Source organism: Tachypleus tridentatus, chromosome 9 (genome assembly GCF_004210375.1).
Source record: "Tachypleus tridentatus isolate NWPU-2018 chromosome 9, ASM421037v1, whole genome shotgun sequence".
Taxonomy (NCBI): Eukaryota; Metazoa; Arthropoda; class Merostomata; order Xiphosura; family Limulidae; genus Tachypleus; species Tachypleus tridentatus.
The window spans coordinates 75728445-75749432 of record NC_134833.1 but is presented as its reverse complement, the minus strand read 5'-3'; the positions used below and the strand labels follow the sequence as shown (position 1 = coordinate 75749432).

Sequence of the window (20988 nt, the reverse complement as noted above, 5' to 3'; positions counted from 1 at the left end):
TTAAAGTAATCTACGACTCAACGTTGCTTGAAAGCTACAACTGAGACTAAGATATGAAGAATAATGTTTTTCTTGAATCATGTTTCGAGCTTGAGATGAATACTTTTTCATAGTAAAAAGCACACATTCCACGAACACTTTTAGTTCTGTATTCGTAGTTGGAAATAGATCTCAATGTTTCGAAAACTAATTATGAGTTTGAGAAATTTTGTTTTACGGCAATTATATAAAACAGAAACTACTTTTCAAAATCTTACTAAGTTTCTATGTGAGGTGAAACTTTTTTCTGTTCTCGGTTATAGTTGAGTCCTCTTCCACTGGAGAATTCTAGACTATCAAATATATTCCTTATTTGAAACAGATATTTGTTGAAGACTTATGAACTATTAAATAGCAATCCCTATTTGAAACAGATATCTTCTGGAGAGTTGCAGAGTGTTAACTAGTTATCCTTATTTGAGACAGATATTTAATTGAAATTTATGGCCTATTAACTAGTTCTTATTTGAAACAGAAGGTTTAATCCATACTTAATGTATTAATTTTGTTGACCTGATATATCAATGCCATATAAAAATTAAATGTTTAATAATGTTAAAACACACATATTCTCGCTGTAATATTTTAAATGGGTTGCAACTTTCGGTTATTTACTGACTGAAGAATCTATTTTCTGGTTGGTAATTTATCATTTATAAAAAAAAACAAAAAAACAATAGAAATGAATGAAATGGTGAATGAAAGCAAAATAATTTGAAAAATAAAGCATTCACCATTAAAGATAGAGTTACGTTAGTTTGAAGCAGTTATAAAGTAAACAGTATATGTATGATTTTTCTGCTATTTATACATATTAACTGGCTGTAAGATCCGTAAATAAATAGGATTTCGATATGAAGCAAGCAGAAATAATATTATTTTTTAAAATGAAACAACATAGATTTTAGAACATCACTTGGATGTTATAAAAGACTGCGAAACAGAATCCGTTAAAATCAATATTTGTTGATTCATAAGAAAACTATTTTATCTTTCCAACTGTAACTACATTGATTACATTCTAGCGAACTTTTAGCACTGGTCACGAGAGGACAGCATCGTCGAGACATGATTCTTTACACGCGCTAGAATCACCTGTTTCTCGATTGACTTGAACATCATTTGTAGGTATCTGTAACATCACCTGGTAAATCCTGTATAAATGTTTTTTCCACATGACTTTGGTACTTGGGAAATATTCACAGTTTTTAGTAGCACTCTTTTAAAGAAGGAAAAGTATTTTAAGCTGTACATTTGACAAATTGTATAAACTTCCCAGAATTGACTAAGTTTTGTGTGTACAAAGATCGTAGAACTTCTTAATTTCACTTCTTCTGTATTATGTACTGAAATAACGAATGAAGTCTCACAGCACGACTACGTTTGTTGTTCTTCACCTTCATGTGCTCTGTCTTTGTTGGTTCTGGTTTCCCACAGCTGCTCAGTATGGTGCAGTGATTCTCCAGTACGATAACGAATGTTCTCGTAACTTCTCCATCTTGGAGCAGGTGACGTCCCGAGCCATGAGACACCCAGAACTGATGGTGGCCGCTACAGAAACAAACATTAAGATGGACATTCGCCTGCCTCTTTCGGGTTGTCGAAGCGGATCTCTTTATCCTTTCGTCGAGGCTTTGAAAGAGCAGAAAATCCACGCCGTTGTAGGAGCCGTAGCTGACCATGTATGTGAAGCTGCTGCTACATTGTCCAGTGTTCACGAGAAACTCTATGTCTCTTGGAGTTGCACGGCTTCTTCACTCTCGGACAAAATACTTTACCCCACCTTTGCTCGTACTATACCCTCAGCCATTGCTACTGCTCGGGCCGTGATATCCTTGGTAGCGGGACTTCGATGGAAGAACTCCGCTTTACTAGCAGCTAAAGATTCGTCTTGGCGTCTGCTGGCCGAGGAACTGGACGCAATCATTCGCGACCGAGGATTTGTCGTCCGAGCCTTCCTCCTTTTAGATACCCGAGCAACGATGGAAGAGATAAAATCAGCACTGTCTGCCGTGAAGCCTCCTGTAAAAGGTAAGGGTTTTTAATCTCATGAGCAACCTTCCAACTTCTGTAGTACATCGGTAAGTCGACGGATTTACAATGCTACAATCACGGGCTCGATTTCTCTCGGTGGACTCGGCAGATAGCCTTACGTGGCTTTGCCATATGAAAACACACACACCCAGCTTCTGTAAATTATTTATAAATTTCGACGTAAACCTATGACACTAACTTTAATTTTTTGCATATGAAAGTTTGTGAAATTAACTCTAAAAGCCAGTCACAAATTAGGCTTAGCTACAAATAAGGAAAAAGTTTCATAAAGACTTCCGACACCGCAAGAAGAATTTCCAACTAGTTTAATATGTTTGAACAAGACCTTTAAAAGTCGTTTAGGTGCAACTAGAAAGCTATATCGCTTTTCCTAAACTAAAAAAAAATTATATTCTCCTTGGTGGGCTGAGCAGATAGCCCGATGTGGCTTTGTAATAAGAAAAGACGCAAACACACACACGCGTTTAGAATATAAATAAGAAATTGTATATTTAACAGAAGGTTTAGGCTGTGTATCTGTGGTGTTTGATGAAGTTTCTTTATGGGCAACAACGTGTCTGTTGTTACGACAGTTGTTTCATTTCGAGATGTCTGGTAGCTTTTAAGTGTTTTTTGAAATTACACCTTAATCACCTCCCTTTATTCCTTGAATCTGGATTTAATCCAATCGTCCTTTGATACATACTTTTGTCATATTCATTATACAGCTATAATTTGATTTTTATGTTATATCTTGATTTATTTACTTATATCACACTCTAAATAACATTTATTGTATTTTTATTCACGTTGTTGTTACACTTTCATGGATACTTTTTTCATTTATCAATTTTACAGCTTTATAGTACTTTGACTAATACTTCCTCTATTGCAACTGGCATGGCCAGGTGGTTAAGGCACTCGACTCATGATCCGAGGGTTGTGGGTTTGAACCCCCGTCATGTCAAATATGCTCGCCCTTTCAGCTGTCGGTGCTTTATAATGTGACAGTCAATCTCAAAAGTTGGTGATGAGTGGTGATGACTAACTGCTTTCCCGCTAGTCTTGAACTGTTAAATTAGGGACGATTAACCTAGATATGTTTGGTGCATATTACGACTCTACTATAAGGCACGTCGCTTACAATTATAAAAGAGATATGTTTATTTCGTTTCACATTCTGTGAGCAGAAATTATCACATGTTTGGACCGCAGTACTAGGTTTTTGAACAATTCAAAATGGTTAATAAAATCTTTTAACTAAGTGAGCACTATGTGTTCAAAAACTCTAATGATTATTGGCAACTACACAAGGCCTAGGGATTTTTTGTTTCATTAAAACAATTTGATATCTTAAATGTGTCAAAAAATATCGAACCGACATAGTAAATTTATCATCTATTCCTGATCAAAGCAAAGTATTTTAAAAAATAAGAACTAAAAAAGTAACACAATAATTATTGTGGCTAATGCAGTGTAATCAGTTTAACTAGGAGTTTGTAAAGTCATAAAAAAACTTGCAATGGTTAGCATGCATTGTTTCATCAATTTGGGCACCCTCTCACTTTCTGCCGTAATTCCAATAAGATCGGCCTGGTGGTTAGAGTGCTCGACTCGCAATCTCTAAGTGGCAGGTTCGAATCTCCGTTCCGAACATACTCGTCCTTTCAGCCATGAGCATGTTGTTAAGTGACTGTCGATCCCGCTATTCATTGGTGAAAGAGTAGCCCAAGATTTGGCGGTGGGTTATATTGACCAAGTACCTACCTTAATGTCTTACACTGCTAAATCAGAGATGACTAGCGGACGTAACTTTCGTGAAGCTTTACTCGAAATTTAAAATAAACCAATTAATCCAATAAGATCATATAAGGTTCAGTTAGCCTAGGAATTTTAGGTTAGTCCTAAGTCCATATAATAAGTTAATAATGTAAAAAGTCTAATGAATAAATTAATATTTATATAAGAAGTAAAAGAATAAAAAAACTATAATATGCACTGAAACATTTTAACCGACACTTAATGAAACTAACACTAACCAAAGAATGGAATATAATTTACTTAAAAGACGCTTTGGAAATTAGGTGATGGTTTCATGCATTCTCCTTCCTTTTGAAAATCTATTATAGATAAATATATAACCAGTTGCTGCGTACTGGTGGCATGATAAAAGTATGTTAAATCAAACGCATTACTTTATCTCATCATTTTTATCGTAAGCTAGTTTCTAAAACGTTGTAATTATTAAACAAATAAATTAGGTACAATTAAAAGGACTAAAATACGCAGCCGGCTATACGCTACGTATTAACAATGATAGTACGTGGATAGGAGATTTGTTAAAGCTTGTTTCATTGATAAATATACTAATTGTAATCAACATACTTTCAAGTTGCTTAAGAATTTTTACAGCACAAAGTTGTTTCCATACAGTATATGAAATCACAAAAGAATGCGATATATATACTGTATGTATGAATAATAAGAAAAGGTTTTATCCGCACTCAAAGTAAAACTACCAGGATAAAATCTAGGAAATGTCCGTTTGAAAGCGCTCAAAGGCATTCGCTCTAAACCTTTTAATGTTATCTTCTCGACACAGCAGGTTTACCACACACTATCCTCTCTTTCACGTATATTATATTTGCACTACAATGATGTCTGTTAATTCGTCGATTGTATTCTTTAAATACTGACTTAAAGACAGAAAAGATTTCTCTGGAAAGAAAAAAATACATGTAAGACAGTGGTTTCAGTGAAACAGAAAGTATGATTATACTTCATACAAGTTAATATGAAATATAAAATGTGAAGTGGAAACAGTTGAGTCACCTGTTGTCAGTGAAGGTGAGAGAAGTTTAAGAGCCATTTAGAAAAATGAGGTGACAATAATGAACACTTAAGGAGAAAATATAAAAAGTAGCCTGTAAAACTTTGTATTTAAAAGGCCGATCTAGTGTATGCTGTAAACTGTATACGTCCGGATAGTTGAAAGATAATAAAACATTAAAAAAAAATAATGTAAACAAAAAGTAAGTGAAAAGCTACATTATCATTGACATTAAAAATTAATCGTGCTAATTCCTTATTCAAGCAATGTACTTTTAAAAGACGAAAATGTAAGCCAAAATTGGAACAGAAGTAATATAGTTTAAAGAATGTATGAAAATTGAATAATTTGGTGTATAATTAAAATACTAGGAATGATTTTTTTGTTGTCACGCTACGTTTGATGTTTTAACATTGTTACCTTCATCCTGTGGACAAAGTTGAGACAATTATCCCTCTTTCAACTATTAACACCTATGTAAGTACAGTTGTTGCAAGTAAACGAATAATCAGTTTTTAGAAGTAGGCTTGGAGTACAACGCATCTGTTAGTATCTCATGTCATTTTGGTTTTGGAATTTGAGACTTGTATTTAACTAGCTCGTAGGCGAAATATGATGAACAAGCGTTGCTATGGTTTTCTGATAGTTTCAGCACGTGCAGCTTGGTAATATAGCATCCTGAGTTGCCAGCTGATAAGAGAAATCACGGTAAAAAAAACACAAAAAAACTTGTATATTATTTCTTTATTTGTTCTGCGTGATGTTGAAATCAGGAGTCTTGCGAATCTTTCTTGTTGCACTTATGGTAATATTCTGAAGTAAAATATCGTGTTGTTACCATAGCTGGGATATAAATGACGTCCAGGAAATTCCACGCTGCTAGAAAGAGTGTTACACAGTAAAAAGGTGGAGTTTTAACTCTGTACAGATGCAATTAGTTACTCTGGCTAGATTTATCACTAACAACGAACACCTCAGTGATACTAGATAGTTTTTTTATACATTCTTGTCACTTAGGAAATGTAGCTATACTGATATGGATTTGTTATCCCAGAGAATATTTTAAGGAAATACTAACTGCGATTTTTTTTTATATATCAACCACATGTTTTTTAGCTTTTAGGTAATTCCCAATAACAAGAAGGTTCGGGAAGAAATTACATATTTTAGTGTTGGGTCTTATTCTTACTTGTAATATTTTCCAATGTTCAAAGCTAAAATTTATTTTTCTATTGCATTATTCTGCTTTAGGTAGATGTTTGTTCCACTGTTTCTTTGTTTTCAAACGCAAAATTACAAAATGAGCTAGTTGCGCTGTGCCTACGGATGGTATTGAGTCCCAGTTGGAGAAAAACATAGACTGAAGTCCCAATACGGATTTTTTTTGGTTTTTCATGATAATGACTAATAACCGAATTAGAAGGTGTATATGTAAAAACGTTTTTACATATATATTTTTCTCTACAAGTGGGTTTTCTCGTCATCACGAATTACAAGGTGGTTTTATAGAATATTTTAATGACTCAGCTAGTATCCATTTATGACTTAGTAATTTAGTTGTTCGTTCTGAGCAAGTATTTTGGGTGAAATAATGTATCGCACTATATGTCATAGCACACCCTGTTAACAACTGACTTTTCTTTAAAACATAAGCTATATATAAGAAACCGTGGCATATCGAATAATTTTATATTTTGTTGTTATAAGTATGGTTATTACTCTATGTGTGGAGAATATCAGTTGGTTATTGTTTCAGTAAAAAAAAATGTAACACCTAGTCTCCCCTATGGTGTATAGTTCAATAAAGATTTGTGCACTTATATCCTAAGGCGAAAATTAACTGGTTTCTCATTTAACCTGTAAATAAAAAAGTGGATTTATTTTTTTGTACTTTAAAGTAGCATCTGTCTTCGTGTGTTTTCTTATAGCAAAGCCACAACGGGCTATCTGCTGAGCCCGCCGAAGGGAATCGAACCCTTGATATTAGCGTTGTAAATCCGTAGACTTACCACCGTACTAGCGTGGGGTTATCTCTCTTTGTCAAATTTTAAATGTTTTCTTTCATGAGATATAAGCAAAAAGTCGCATTTCTTGTCATCCATTTTACAGGGAAAACTTCGAGTACAGTATTTATTTTTCACCTTGTTGCTATTGTCATGTTTTTGTAACTCCTCTGTATCTCAGATTTATAATTTGATCTGTACCAATAATGTTGACAATTTAAAAATAGACTAGTGAATGTACGACTATAATATTCGGCTGTAATTAGGTAACGTGTTTTCGTTTATGAAGGAGCTTAAGTACATTTATGTACAAAATACAATCTTTTCGCGAAGTTCTTTATTTTTCTTCCAAGAAGGACGCAATATAAATTAGTGAGTAACTTCTGAGATATTACTGCTTCCTTGAAGAAGGAAGTAAAGAATATTTGCTGATTTATAAACAGGTGAAACTTGTAGACAGTGTCTTATACAAGAAAGATGCTTGCGAAAAAATGGCTTCATGATATGTGTTTTAAAGAAACGAAAGTTTAACAATATTTGCGATTTATATAGTAATGTTAAGGCCTACATTACTCTTGGAAAAAATTCTCGAATGCATCTTTAGTTGTTGCTGTGACATTTAGAATTAAGTCTTTTAAATGTCAGGAGAAAATTGAAGCTTGACTATCTCTTTCCTAAGAAAGTTATATTTGACAATAACGTTTGGTGTACTATTAATGAGGTAAAACGTACTTTTGTTTTGGGGAGAAAGTAAAGTGAATTTACTGATATAGGAACTGATGTGTGTATTTTTTTTTCAAAGACTTTCATTTATTTTGTTTCTGATAGTAATTGTAATCCTTTAATTCAATGTTTGCCACATTTTTGATCATTTATTTGAAATTTAGTGAATTATTTTTCAGTGAATTTAAAAGAATTGCATGTGTGTTTTTCTTATAGCAAAGTCACATTGGGCTATCTGCAGAGTTCATCGAGGGGAATCGAACCCCTGAATTTAGCATTATAAATCCGAAGACTTATCGCTGTCCCAACGGGGGACTGAAAAAAAATGAAACAGAAATAATTGAAATTAGCATATGTAACATATCCATAGGTAAAATAGCTTAGTATTTTATTGTGATTAATGCGAATATAATTCGGGCTATTTTTATACCAATCTTTTATACACTTTTTATTTTGAATTATATTAACTTTGCACAAAAATCGCACTTTTAAATATCTTAATATCTACATAAATGTCACTGTGACACAGATTAGTAATACACGTTACGATTTATTTTCGTAACAATAAGTTCCTTAAAAAACACATATACGAATTAATCATTAGGTAACTATGTTGCCTTAATTTGTCTGTACTTAAACTCTTATATAGTATGCAAAATATGATATATTTTTCATCACAACTTCAGCAATCTACAATAAAAATCATGTATAAGGTAAAACACAGATAAAAATTGGACATAGAAGAACAGTTCAAGTATGATATATTTTAACCATTATTTTATATCTTTAGTTGTTTTCTGCCTTTATTGCTCAAATTTATGGGAGTTCCCCCCAGAACTTCGAACATCTACAATCTATGTCTTGGAGTTTAATTGTCATTGAGAATCATTACAAATTAATTATTTGCAGATTTCTGAATTACCAAAGTATCTGAGAAGCAAGGGTGAAAAACAATTCATAAATTGTGAACGTTCAAAATGAATGGATTTTCGGAACAACAAATGCTTAGATTCACAATCATCCGACTTGCAGATGAGTAACCACCCTATCTGTGCAATTAAAGATGAGACCGGCAATCTATGTCAGTGTTACTGTTGAGTCAAAGCTACCAGATCGAAATTAATTAGTTTGATGCTTATTTTCTGTAAACTGCTGATAGAAAACATTTTCGTAAATATAGACAGAAAAAGATAAATCAATTAAGTTTAAACCTCAAGATTAACCCTATTATGTCGAGCCTATCTGAACCAACACCGGTTAAATTATTTGTGAGTTTAATATTTTGTCAGTTCAAAAATATTTCAATTTGTTTGAATTTGTATCGGGTCAATATGACCCAAAACACGAGTACATACGTCTGAGCATGATAGTAGGGTGAATTAAAATTTTACATCAATACGAAATTATTAAGCAGTAATAATGCATTTAGATAAATAATGGCTGGGCCATGGGAGTTTCGAAAACTAAAAATCTGGGACGATGTATATTCCGCATGGCCAGGTGGTTAACGCACTCAACTCGTAATCTGAGGGTTGCGGGTTCGCATCCCGGTCGCGTCAAACATGCTCGCCCTTTCAGCCGTAGGGGCGTTATAATGTGACGGTCAATCCCACTATTTGTTGGTAAAAGAGTAGCCCAAGAGTTGGCGGTGGGTGGTGATGACTAGCTGCCTTCCCTCTAGTCTTACATTGCTAAATTAGGGACGACTGGCGCAGATAGCACTAGTGTAGCTTTGTGATAAATTCAAAAAGAAACATACATACGTTCCAACAAGATAAAACTGTAATTAAATAGTTTTAAAATGAAACGCTTTTCGGAATTACATGTACAAATCATACTACGACGTGCGGTCAGGCATTAAAAACATGCTTCGATAGAATAGATCTGTATTAGTCCGATCTCTCTACTTTATTAATATAAATAATAATGCGTGTTACATGTGAAGAAACGAAAAATAAAGCAAAAAATTAATTTACTAACGTTTTGCAGTTTGACAAAAGATACATCATGAAATAAACAACGGCAGTTTAATAACAATGTTATCAAATGTAATATTTATCATTAATACTATCTATTTGTTTTTTTTCTTTACCACAATGTAAATATCAGTGCAAAAGAAATTCCATAGACATCTAAGCACTAAGTGTTTTAGGCTAATTGTGGTGAATAAGAGACTATACATCTAAATCAAACTGTTTATATATATATATTTAATGTTTTACTAATTCATGGATAGGATTTTAAAAACTCACCCTCTGGTTTGTGGTATTACCTAATTAAAGAAAATTAATTTAAAGAATGCAAAATTAATCTGAACAAATTTATTTCTCTTAGTGCTTTCCGTGATCACTTTTCTTTTTTTTTTATTCCTCCTATATATTTTGTTTAGATTACATTAGTAGTATGCTAGAGCACGAAGACCTTTTTTCTTGATTAAACACGAGTGATTGTAGTGGTTTTTGTTTCTAGATTAAACATGAGTGATTGTAGTGGTTTTTGTTTCTAGATTAAACATGAGTGATTGTAGTGGTTTTTGTTTCTAGATTAAACATGAGTGATTGTAGTGGTTTTTGTTTCTAGATTAAACATGAGTGATTGTAGTGGTTTTTGTTTCTAGATTAAACATGAGTGATTGTAGTGGTTTTTGTTTCTAGATTAAACATCAGTGATTGTAGTGGTTTTTGTTTCTAGATTAAACACGAGTGGTTGTAGTGTTTTTTGTTTCTATATTATACACGAGGGGTTGTAGTGTATTTTGTTTACAGATTAAACACAAAAATTTGTAGGAGTTTCTTTTTCTAGATTAAACAATAATTTGAAGGAGTTTTTGTTTCAAGATTAAACACAATAATTTGTAGGAGTTTCTTTTTTTTGTTAATCAAGATAATTTGTAGTTTTTATGTTTTTAGAGTGAACATAAGAAATTTTTGTATTTTTTTTGCTTTTAGATTAAACGCGAGTGGTTGTTGGTGTGTTTTGTTTGTGGATTGAAAAAAAGAATATGTAGTGTTTTTTTGTTTCTGACTTAAACACAATCATTTGTAGAAGTTTCGGTTTATAGATTAAATTCAACAATTTGTAGAATTTTTGGTTTATAGGTTAAACACGAGTCGTTGCAGGAGTTTTTGTTTCAAGATTAAACAAGATAAAGTGTGGTTTCTTGTTTTTTGATAAAACACGAGAATTTGTAGGGTTTTTTGTTGTTGTTAGACTGAATATGAAACATTTTAGGTTTCGTTTTCGTTTTTAGATTAAACATGAGTGGTTGTTGGTGTTTTTTGTCTGTAGATTGAACAAGAGAGGTTGTAGTGTTTTTCGTTTCCATATTAACCAAAAATGTTTGTGGATGTTTTTCTCTGCATTAACTTTCAGTAATACAGTAACAAGTCTGAAGAATTAAAACATTGGTAATCGGGTTTCGACACCCGTGGTATACATAACACTTATATCACATTATGTAGCTTTGTGTTTAATAACAAAAAGGTGTTTTCATTTTACTTGGAAAAGTTGTTCTTTGAGGACCAAAGTTTTTTATTTATTTTGATATTATCGCATGTTCTGTTTTATTTTAATATTTATTTTCTATTTAACAAATTACAATTTAGCATTTATTTTAAGCGACTATACAGATGTGAAACTGAGATAAAAGTATATATAATTATTTAAATTGTACAGGGTCCATGCAGCTCCATGTTGCTGCGACCTAAGGCTTAATAGTACTAATAAAATTGTAAACAAAATTAAGAAAAAAGATCCTCAATTATAACATTTTACGTTGTGTTATGGAAGCTTTTCTTTCGCATCAGTAGCTTAAGTATTGAAAAAGTCAATTATTCATCGATATATTTTTATGAAATGAAATTATAGTTTGAAAAAATGTATAGTAAGAGATTACACGAAAAGAACTCCACAGAAATGCCTAGATGTGCGGAATTTTTCTGTATGTACAGTTATATTTTATGCATTATTTGCTTGTATAATTTTAATGTAACGCCACTTAAGATCGAATATAGTGAAAGAAACTGTAGAGAATTACACACACACACATATATAGGATCCTTACACAAGACAAGAAGTGTGTAATTATTACGGCGGACGTTGGCCATTCTGGATTTCTGAGCTGGCGAACCGTGTTAAAATCAGTGTTATACCGTAAGATATTCTCCGAACTTTAAGCTCTGGTAATGTTATAAAAATGACAGTTAATCCGTCATCATGGGTGGTATGATGCTTCTGACTGGCTAGCTTCCAACGGGGTCAATAGTTCAAGATTAGGAACGACCGTAGTTAGTCTTAACAGCTTTGCCATAAATACAAAAATCCAAATGTAATAATTAATTATTAAATAGTTGTGCCTCTACGTTTCCTTATTGCATAAGGAGTATTCAATTGACTAAACAACTTTACGCTGTATTAATTTACTTCTAAATTTAATTATGCTACAACTAACTACCATACATTTATAAAATCTTAAAAAAATGAAACTTGCTGTTTCTTTACCATACGAAGATATGTGTCAGTAAGGGTTTTACTCATCTGGATCTTTTCATAAACGTAGATTTTTATTATCTGTATGACAAACAAATTCTAGGATATATTTTTGCTGCTATTAGTAGTTTTTTATGGAGTATCTTAAACTAAACTAAACATGTTATAAAACTGGATCTAGAAATCTCTGAACTTTAACTAGATTTGTAATGAATATAAAAAAGTTATTCTCGCAATTAGTTTTGTTTTCGTTTTTACTTCTCTCTTCCCTTGTTTCAAAAGTTCTATGTTTTAGGCTATAGATATTTTATATATACACACAGTAGTGAGGTACAGGTAGCTTTTAATTATTTTTCGTATAAGGTTCGTTAAACATTATTAGTATGCATATCTAATAATTAATTCCGTTTATTGGTATTGATTATAAATGTGCAGTGTAAAAGTTAACCGAAACGAATATAACATAAGTAGAACTTTAGATATTCAGATTCAACACCATTTATTGCTTAGTCCACTGGAGTAAATTGAGATTCGTTTCCATGGTTTCGACAAATAATGAGCGCTGGATGTCAGCTACATATTATAGAATGTTTTTTCTTCCTATTACGATTACAACATTTTAGGTTATAATGAAGCACGAATAGTATATAGAAAACAAGGACTGTGCCTTTTTTTTTTTAAAGAAAATATTTTAAGATTTATTTACAGTTTTCATAACTCAATATTTCATTTACTACACTTTCGTTACTCATGTTATTCATTCCTCTTTTTATCCAGAATTTTTAACTTTAGGTTGTATTAATCCTATTTACTGTTCCCATATAATGTTAGTTTATTTATTTTATTACATTCATGCCCGTTTTTCTCCATTCTTTACCCATTTTCTATCACATGTTTATCGATTCATACTCCTTCTCTTCTTTCTTATGAATTATGATTCCTAAGGATGAGAAAAATTTCCAAGTGGCAGTTCCAAAATTGTTATTACCGCTGGCCATTCTATTCGGTAAGTGAAAAAAAATTCCAGTGAAGTTCGCCTAAATAAATAATAAAGGGAGAAAAACCCATTTGGGCTCCTTTCTTTCACCAGAGGGCGAAGAAACAGAGAGCAAGAATAGTACTTAGAAAATATAGATGGGAGTTATTCATATGTCCCCTGCTAAAACAGTGGTTAAGTCCACAGATTTACAATGCTAAAATCAGGAGTTCAATTTCTCTCAAATGTGGCTTCGCTATAAAAAAAAATACACACACAGTTCTACGCACGTATACAATATGGCGTTTTAGTCATAGATTTTATCATTACAGACAAGAAAAATAAGAATGATCCTCATCATCAGGCAAAGGCAACTGGAATGGACGAAATTCCCACACATATAACAAATGGTATGCGAGTTGATAGTTGTTCCGTTATTGCATATGTGTATTTTGCGAATTACGTAGCGAAGAAAAACGATAATTAGTTATTGAGCAGCAGTCTGAACAGTTCATTGTAGCAAGTATTTATGTAATTATTTATGAAAATACAGAATAGTTGAGTGAATTTCAACATACAAAGAAATAGAATAAAAAATTGTATTTGACGACATTTAAAATATTCAGAAAAAAAAGACTACTAACAAATGTTTTGCTTATAGAAAACAAAAGTAGAACACAAACTAGGACAAATGTTACACAGCAGTGAAGTTGTACTGCATTTCGGACTGAACCTTTACCTTTATGTTTCGTATCCTGAAAGGAAAAGTAAATGAAAATGTTCATTATTAAGCACAAAAATAAACACGGAATTATTTGTGCTCTGCTACCACGGGTATCGAAAGCCGGTTTATAGCACTATAAGTCAACAGACATATTGCTGTGCCACTCGTGCAGACGTGATGTTGAATTCCGAGCGTCCCATATTTAAACTGTTTGTGAGAAAACAGTTGTTCCTAGGAAGAAGATTATTAAAACCAAATAAGTTAGTAAAATTGGACTGCTGGGAAAATAAAGAAAAACTTTTAGCCTGAATCCTACCTCCATAATGTACACAAACATCCGTGGGTAGTATAAAAAAGTGTTTAGGTTAAAAGTTAGGCATTTAAGGAAATGGATTCCCCTTCAAATTAAAAAAGAAATGTATAAATAAGAACTCACCAGACCATCCACTCTGATCATTACGCTGTTAAAGTATGTGCTTAATTAGACGAACAAATTAACACTCACGTATGTTAATTACATGCATGCTGTAATTATTATTATTATTGGGTTTCTACAAAATTAAATAAATTATCACATTTTTACTTTGTTTGTTTGTTGTTAAGCACAAAATTACACAATGGTCTATCTATTCTATGCCCATCGTGTGTATCGAAACCAGGATTTTAGCTTAGATTGACTGATCAGCCGATGAAAGAGATCACACTTTTGTATGAACATTTAAAAAAATCTTGCAGATAAATAACATTTGAAAATGTTGACACAAAAGTTTTGAATTTGCGAAAAATGTTTTTTAACCACACAATTTTTATATTGTATCTAATTCTATAGTCTCTATATTATATGCCCCAATAATTCCTATCTTGGTGTTCATTAGAATGTGCAAATTTGAATCCCCGTCACACCAAACATGCTCGTCCTTTTAGCCGTGGGAGCGTTATAATGTGACGGCTAATCCCACTATTCGTTGGTACAAGAGTAGCACAAGAGTTGGCGGTGGGTGGTGATGAGTAGCTACCTTCCCTCTAGTCTTACGCTGCTAAATTAGGGACGGCTAGCGCAGATAGCCCTCGTGTAGCTTTGCACGGAATAAAAAAACAACAACAACAATCATAAAATTATATGTAATTCAATCGTAAACTGAAAAATCCATCAACCAATAGAATTAGATTTCTAAACATGTTATCTTCTAGAATTTCCCTATGTACAAGCGCAAAATCAAAAGTATAAACTAAAATATAATCACTTTTGTATCATTTAGGTTTCTGGATAATGTAGATGAGGTTCAGTAATCCAAAAGTCAAGAATGTTGTCATCATTTTCTTTAATGTCATTCAGTAATAAATTAAGAATTTTATTGAATAAGATAACAGACTGCTTTAAAAAAATCTTCACTAAGCTGGTCATAAATCCGAATTTAATTTCATTTTTAATATTTTTGGAAATAGATTGTTTGTTTGTTTTGGAATTTCGCACAAAGTTACGCGAGGGCTATCTGTGCTAGCCGTCCCTAATTTAGTAGTGTAAGACAAGAGGAAAGGCAGCTAGTCATCACCACCCACCGCCAACTCTTGGGCTACTCTTTTATCAACGAATAGTGGGATTGACCGTCACATTATAACGCCCCACGGCTGAAAGGGCGAACATGTTTGGCGCGACCGGGATGCGAACCCGCGACCCTCAGATTACGAGTCGCACGCCTTAACACGCTTGGCCATGCCGGGCCTTGGGAATAGTATATAAATACAGTAATTCGTTTTTAACATGTAACAGACTTAGGTTAATATTTTACAAAAGTTTTAGCCATAGTATGTATATTGGTAATTTGCTTTAACGTGAGAAGTGTTGTTGAATAAAATTTAGTCCTTTGTTTACAGTTTGACCATAATTTTTACAATTAAAACAAATTTTTTTCTGCTTTACCAATGTGTGTTATAATAAATTTATTTTTAAATTGTTAAACTTTATTTTCAATCTGATAAAATTAATAAACCTCCTAAGCAATTCTTTAAACATTTGAATTCATTTAACTTTAATCTATATAAATTATTTCCAGTCCTTTAGAAATATTGTTGAACAATCTGTGATAAAACTTAGTTTTATTATACATTTAATAAGATTTTTTAATATTATTCAAAAACAAAAAGTTTTGCTAACTGATATTTATATCTTTTGCTGCGATTTTCAATTTCCAAGTGATAATATGATTATTAGGAGAAACTGAAAATTGTTATGAATATTCCGTGAATTTATGTTTCACTTCGTGGCGATATTGGAGGTCTGCCCACCACGGGTATCGAAACCTGGTTTCTAGCGTTGTGAGTCTGCAGACATACCGCTGTGCCTCTGGAGGTTGTTACTTTTGTAATAAAGATACTAAGGATATTAAAGGAAACATTCACATAGCATTGTTGAAACTACTGCAGTTAATTCAAACTTTTAGTAATAAATTAAAATTTTAGCTATTGGCGTAAGACGAAAGAATCTAGTGTTGATAGCGAATTAAGGTTATAACGCTGAACGAGAAATAAAAACTTAGTGGTAAACTATATTGGTGTTTAAAATATTTTTTTTCTGTTGGTGGTAAACTAAAATCATAATTCTTGATTTATGCTAAAACTCTGTTTGTACTACGTGAAAGTTATTTGCTATTAATGATAAACTTAACACCAAAAATTAAGGTGTAATGAAGTATAACTACTGATCGCCAATGAAAACTATTTACTACTAGTGGTTGTTTTGTTTTTTGTATTTCGCGCAAAACTACTCAAAGGCTATCTGCACTAGCTGTCCCTAATTTAGCAGTGTAAGACTAGAGGAAAGACAGCTAGTCATCGCCATCCACCGCCAACTCTTGGGCTACTCTTTTACCAATGAATAGTGAGATTGACCGTCACATTATAACACCTCCACGGCTGAAAGGACGAGCATGTTTGGTACGACCGAGATTCGAACCCGTCACCCTTAGATTACGAGTCGAACGCCTTAACACACTTGGCCATGCCAGGCCCTACTACTAGTGATAATAATCATTTGTAGCAAATTAACAGTCCAACTATTACAGATACCTTAACACTATTTGTGATAAGCTAAAAGTGTAATTATTTGTTGTGAAACGGCCCGGCATGGCCAAGCGTGTTAAGGCGTGCGACTCGTAATCTGAGGGTCGCGGGTTCGCATCCAGGTCGCGCCAAACATGCTCGTCCTCCCAGCCGTGGGGGCGTTATAATGTGACGGTCAATCCCACTATTCGTTGGTAAAAGAGTAGCCCATGAGTTGGCGGTGGGTGGTGATGACTAGCTGCCTTCCCTCTAGTCTTACACTGCTAAATTAGGGACGGCTAGCACAGATAGCCCTCGAGTAGCTTTGTGCGAAATTCCAAAACAAACAAACAAACAAACAAACTTGTTGTGAAAAAGAAAGACAAATATAGTAACTTAAAAATATATCATATGGTTCTTCAACATCACCCAATCATAATAGTAACTTCTTGAAGATGAAAGTACTCTTGTTCTAGAGATTCTGGTTGTGTTCATGTACAGGATATATACACATTAATTCAGATATTTGACGTTTTCATCACATGACGGTTCGAATTTACAACATGTTAACAAAATGCATTGATTATACGTACTATTTATGAAACTGCAGGTTAGATTACGTTGGAACGATTTCTAGATATGAATTATTCGTAAAGCTTTCCTCCATGATGAGACAACAAGTTCTTACAAGAGATATGTTTCAGACACAGTACGAAAGACTCACGATAAATTACTAAATCATATATTATCCTGTTCTTTTTAGTTTTTTGTCGTGAAAAACAATTGATTTGTATTAGTAATGATGATCTTATTATTATTTATAGGTCAATTTCCTAATTACAGACTAGGTGGAAGCCAACTTATTCTTGTTGTTTCAAGACAAATCGCAGAGAAAATCTTTATAAAGTGAGAAAACAAACAAAAACTGAAAATTCCTTGCATACGAATTTAAATGTACATTTTAAAAGTATGTTTCTCAAATATTAATAAACATTTCCTTTAAAATACTGTTAGGTTTTATTTGAACGATTTCAATGCATAATTTAATTCAGTATATCGAGACACATTAGACTGAAATTATACAAATTAATGTGATGAAAAGTACAACAAACAAATGACAACTCAGGTTAAAAAGATACTGTATAAAAATAACTATTGTCACGTAATGAAATTTTAAAATGGTTATTATTTATCCATATTTTTAAAAGGAAACTTTGAAATGTCTTCACCACTAATATAAACATATGATAAATCAATAGGATTTTACAATGTTCATCGGAATGTAAATTACTTTTTTTTCCTGATTTACACGTACTTTGAAAGCTTCAGTATTTTCAGTAATGAAAAATTTTGTTATTACATAACGTGAAATACACAGATCAAAAAATAATTATCGCCTAAAATTACACATAGGTGAAAATTAGAACTTAATATTTTAATAAAACTGCGACTTCATCGTTTTGTAACGTTTACGAATTTTTGTAATTACGATTGCTCTTAAAGCTTTTTTCAGTATGAAAAGAAAACTTCACTCATAAATCATTTTATTTAACAACGTTTATATTTTATTGAAATTCCTAAATATCACATATCAGCTTACTGTTTTGAAAAATATAAATTTCATAAGAGCAAAATTTCACATTTTATTTGTAAGAATTACGTGAGCACTCCCTCAGTATTCAAATTCCTGTAAATATTATAAAGCAAATTCTTAGATGTTATATTTTTGTATTGATCCGGCATCGACAGGTGGTTAGGGCGCTCGACTCCTATTCCGAGGGTCATTTTGGAAATTAGCTAAAGTCACTCGTAGTTTCAAGGGAGGTAATAGACGTTGTTACTCTATGTATTAGTCTTACAATAGTTATGGGGAACGTTTTGGAAAGTCTGATAAAAGATACTTTGCAAAGTCATTTAGAAAAGTTTAGAACTGTATTGGATAATTAACATGGTTTCACTAAGGGAAAATCGTACCTTACAAATCTTTGACATGCTTTGAAAATATTACTGCATATGTAGATGAGGGTAAGAGTGTATATTTGGAGTATCTGGATCTTAAGAAAGCATTTGACAAAGTGCCACATTAATGGCTTGTAGAGAAACTTCTCTCCAGGTGTGGGGGATAAGTCAACTAACTGGATAGAAGAGTGCCTTGATGGAAGAAAGTAGAGGGTTGTTATAAATGGAGCTAATCAAGCTAGATTCATGCTGTAAGTGGTGTACTTTAGGGCTTAGTCGTGGGACCGTTGCTCTTTTGGATTTACGTGAATGACAAAGACAAAAAATGGTCAATAAATTACTTAAAATTGTTGATGATATTGAGGTCTTGGATGTTGCTGGTTGTGAAAAGGATGCTGCTGCTTTACAAAATGATTTAGATCATTTATTGAGTTGGTCAAATAAATAACAAATGGGTTTTAATTATGATAAATGCAAGACATTGCATGTAAGTTATCATAACGTAAATTAAAAGTATAATTTGGACAGAAATAACCTTTATAGTGTCATGAAAGAAAATGATATTGGTGTAATGGTTGATAAGTCTACTTAAGCCATACAACCAATATGCTGTTGCTAGTGGTAGAGCAAATGAGATTTTAAGTTGTATTTACAGAAATATTGAATAAAAGTCTGAAGAAGTTATAATTTCATTGCATAAGCCATTGATTAGGCCATATTTGGAGTGTTCAGTCTTTGATTCCTTACCTTAAAAAAAACATTGAAGTGTTGGAAATGGTTCAGAGGATTATTAGAATGGTAGATGTGATGAAGGAAAGCGTTATGTGAGGCGAGATTAAGATCCTTATAACTGTTTTATCTTGGCAAAAATAATTTAATGGGGATCTTATTGAAATGTTTAAGATTTTAAAAGGAATTAATAATGTTGATGCATCAACATTTTTATATTTAAAAGCGGGAATTATAGAAATAAGGAACACAAATATGGATAAAGGCAAGGAAGAAGCCGTATTGAGCTAAGACAGCTTTATTTTTTCAAATCGGGTAGTTTGCCTATGGAATGAGTTGCCTTCGGATGTTGTGGAGGCAGTAAATTTGAATGTGTTTAAAAGAAAGCTTAACAGATATATGAATGACAATGGCTGACTTTACATTTTTATTTATTTATTTAATAGTTTTAGTTTGACTCAGAGTATGAAGCAGCTGAAACAGGTCTCTTTTTGCCCCTAAACATTATGCCATTTACAGTAAAGGCGCGGTTGGGACTTATATATCCACACAATAATTTACATTCTTATAACCCAGAATTACAAAACACCTTTCCACTACTTTATTATTTCTAGACCTAAACCAGCTTCCTTGTTTAATATTATATCATTGTTTTTTTTCAATTTTATTAATTTCTTGATATTTAATTCACTTTTAAATTCTGTCTTTTTTCGGCAACTCTCTAATTTAATAATTATTTATTGTGTAATGATTTTAACCTTGTGTTCATTTTAAATTTGTTTGTAGTTTAAGCACAAAGCGGGCTTTCGAGCATTGTATATCTGTGCCACTGTGGGGAGTATTTCTTTTAACTGTAAATATACATAAAAAAGCAGTTAAATTGCTTTAACATATTTACTCTAAAATAGTTTTAAGGGTATTAATCCAAAAGGAAGAGAACAAATAGTAATTGCAATTAAAGAGCCTCATTTCAAATTTTAGTCATGAAACGTACCAGAGTAAACGTAAAAGGTACTGTTTTAAAGTAGAATGTTTTTATGTTCAACCACAAGATGTCTCTTCATTCGAACCAAGAAGCATTAAAACACAAAATCTGATTTCAGAAGTATTGAGTTGGCAGAACAAGAAAATTTACTGAAGACGAAAGAACTATCAAGGAAAAAAATACAATTAATCAGTTAGTCTTCGGGGCAACATATACATTCTTTTATTTCAACTTTAAGGTCGTTGTTTTGATGACATTTTAAAATCTTTTCTTAGAAGTTTGGAGTTGATGTTTTACTATTCGCCCAAACATTTTATAGGCATCTTTGTTCAACGATCACATATTAAAATACATTAATCAAAATAATAGCGTTATCTTGTAAAAAACTTTTCAAACAGATGAGATCTGTAATTTAGGAAAGGTGATGAACCTTTTTATGTATTGTGTAATTACAGTTCT

At 32.4% G+C, this 20988-nt stretch overlaps 1 protein-coding gene across 1 annotated transcript in view; it reads left to right on the top strand.

Moving 5' to 3' along the window:
* Positions 1-1397: 1397 nt before the first annotated feature.
* LOC143227401 (retinal guanylyl cyclase 2-like) overlaps positions 1398-20988 on the top strand; it is a 42993-nt gene continuing 23402 nt past the window's right edge. The window contains exon 1 of the mRNA XM_076458853.1: positions 1398-2070. Coding sequence (XP_076314968.1) covers positions 1398-2070 — 673 coding nt within the window. The remainder of the gene's footprint in view (positions 2071-20988) is intronic.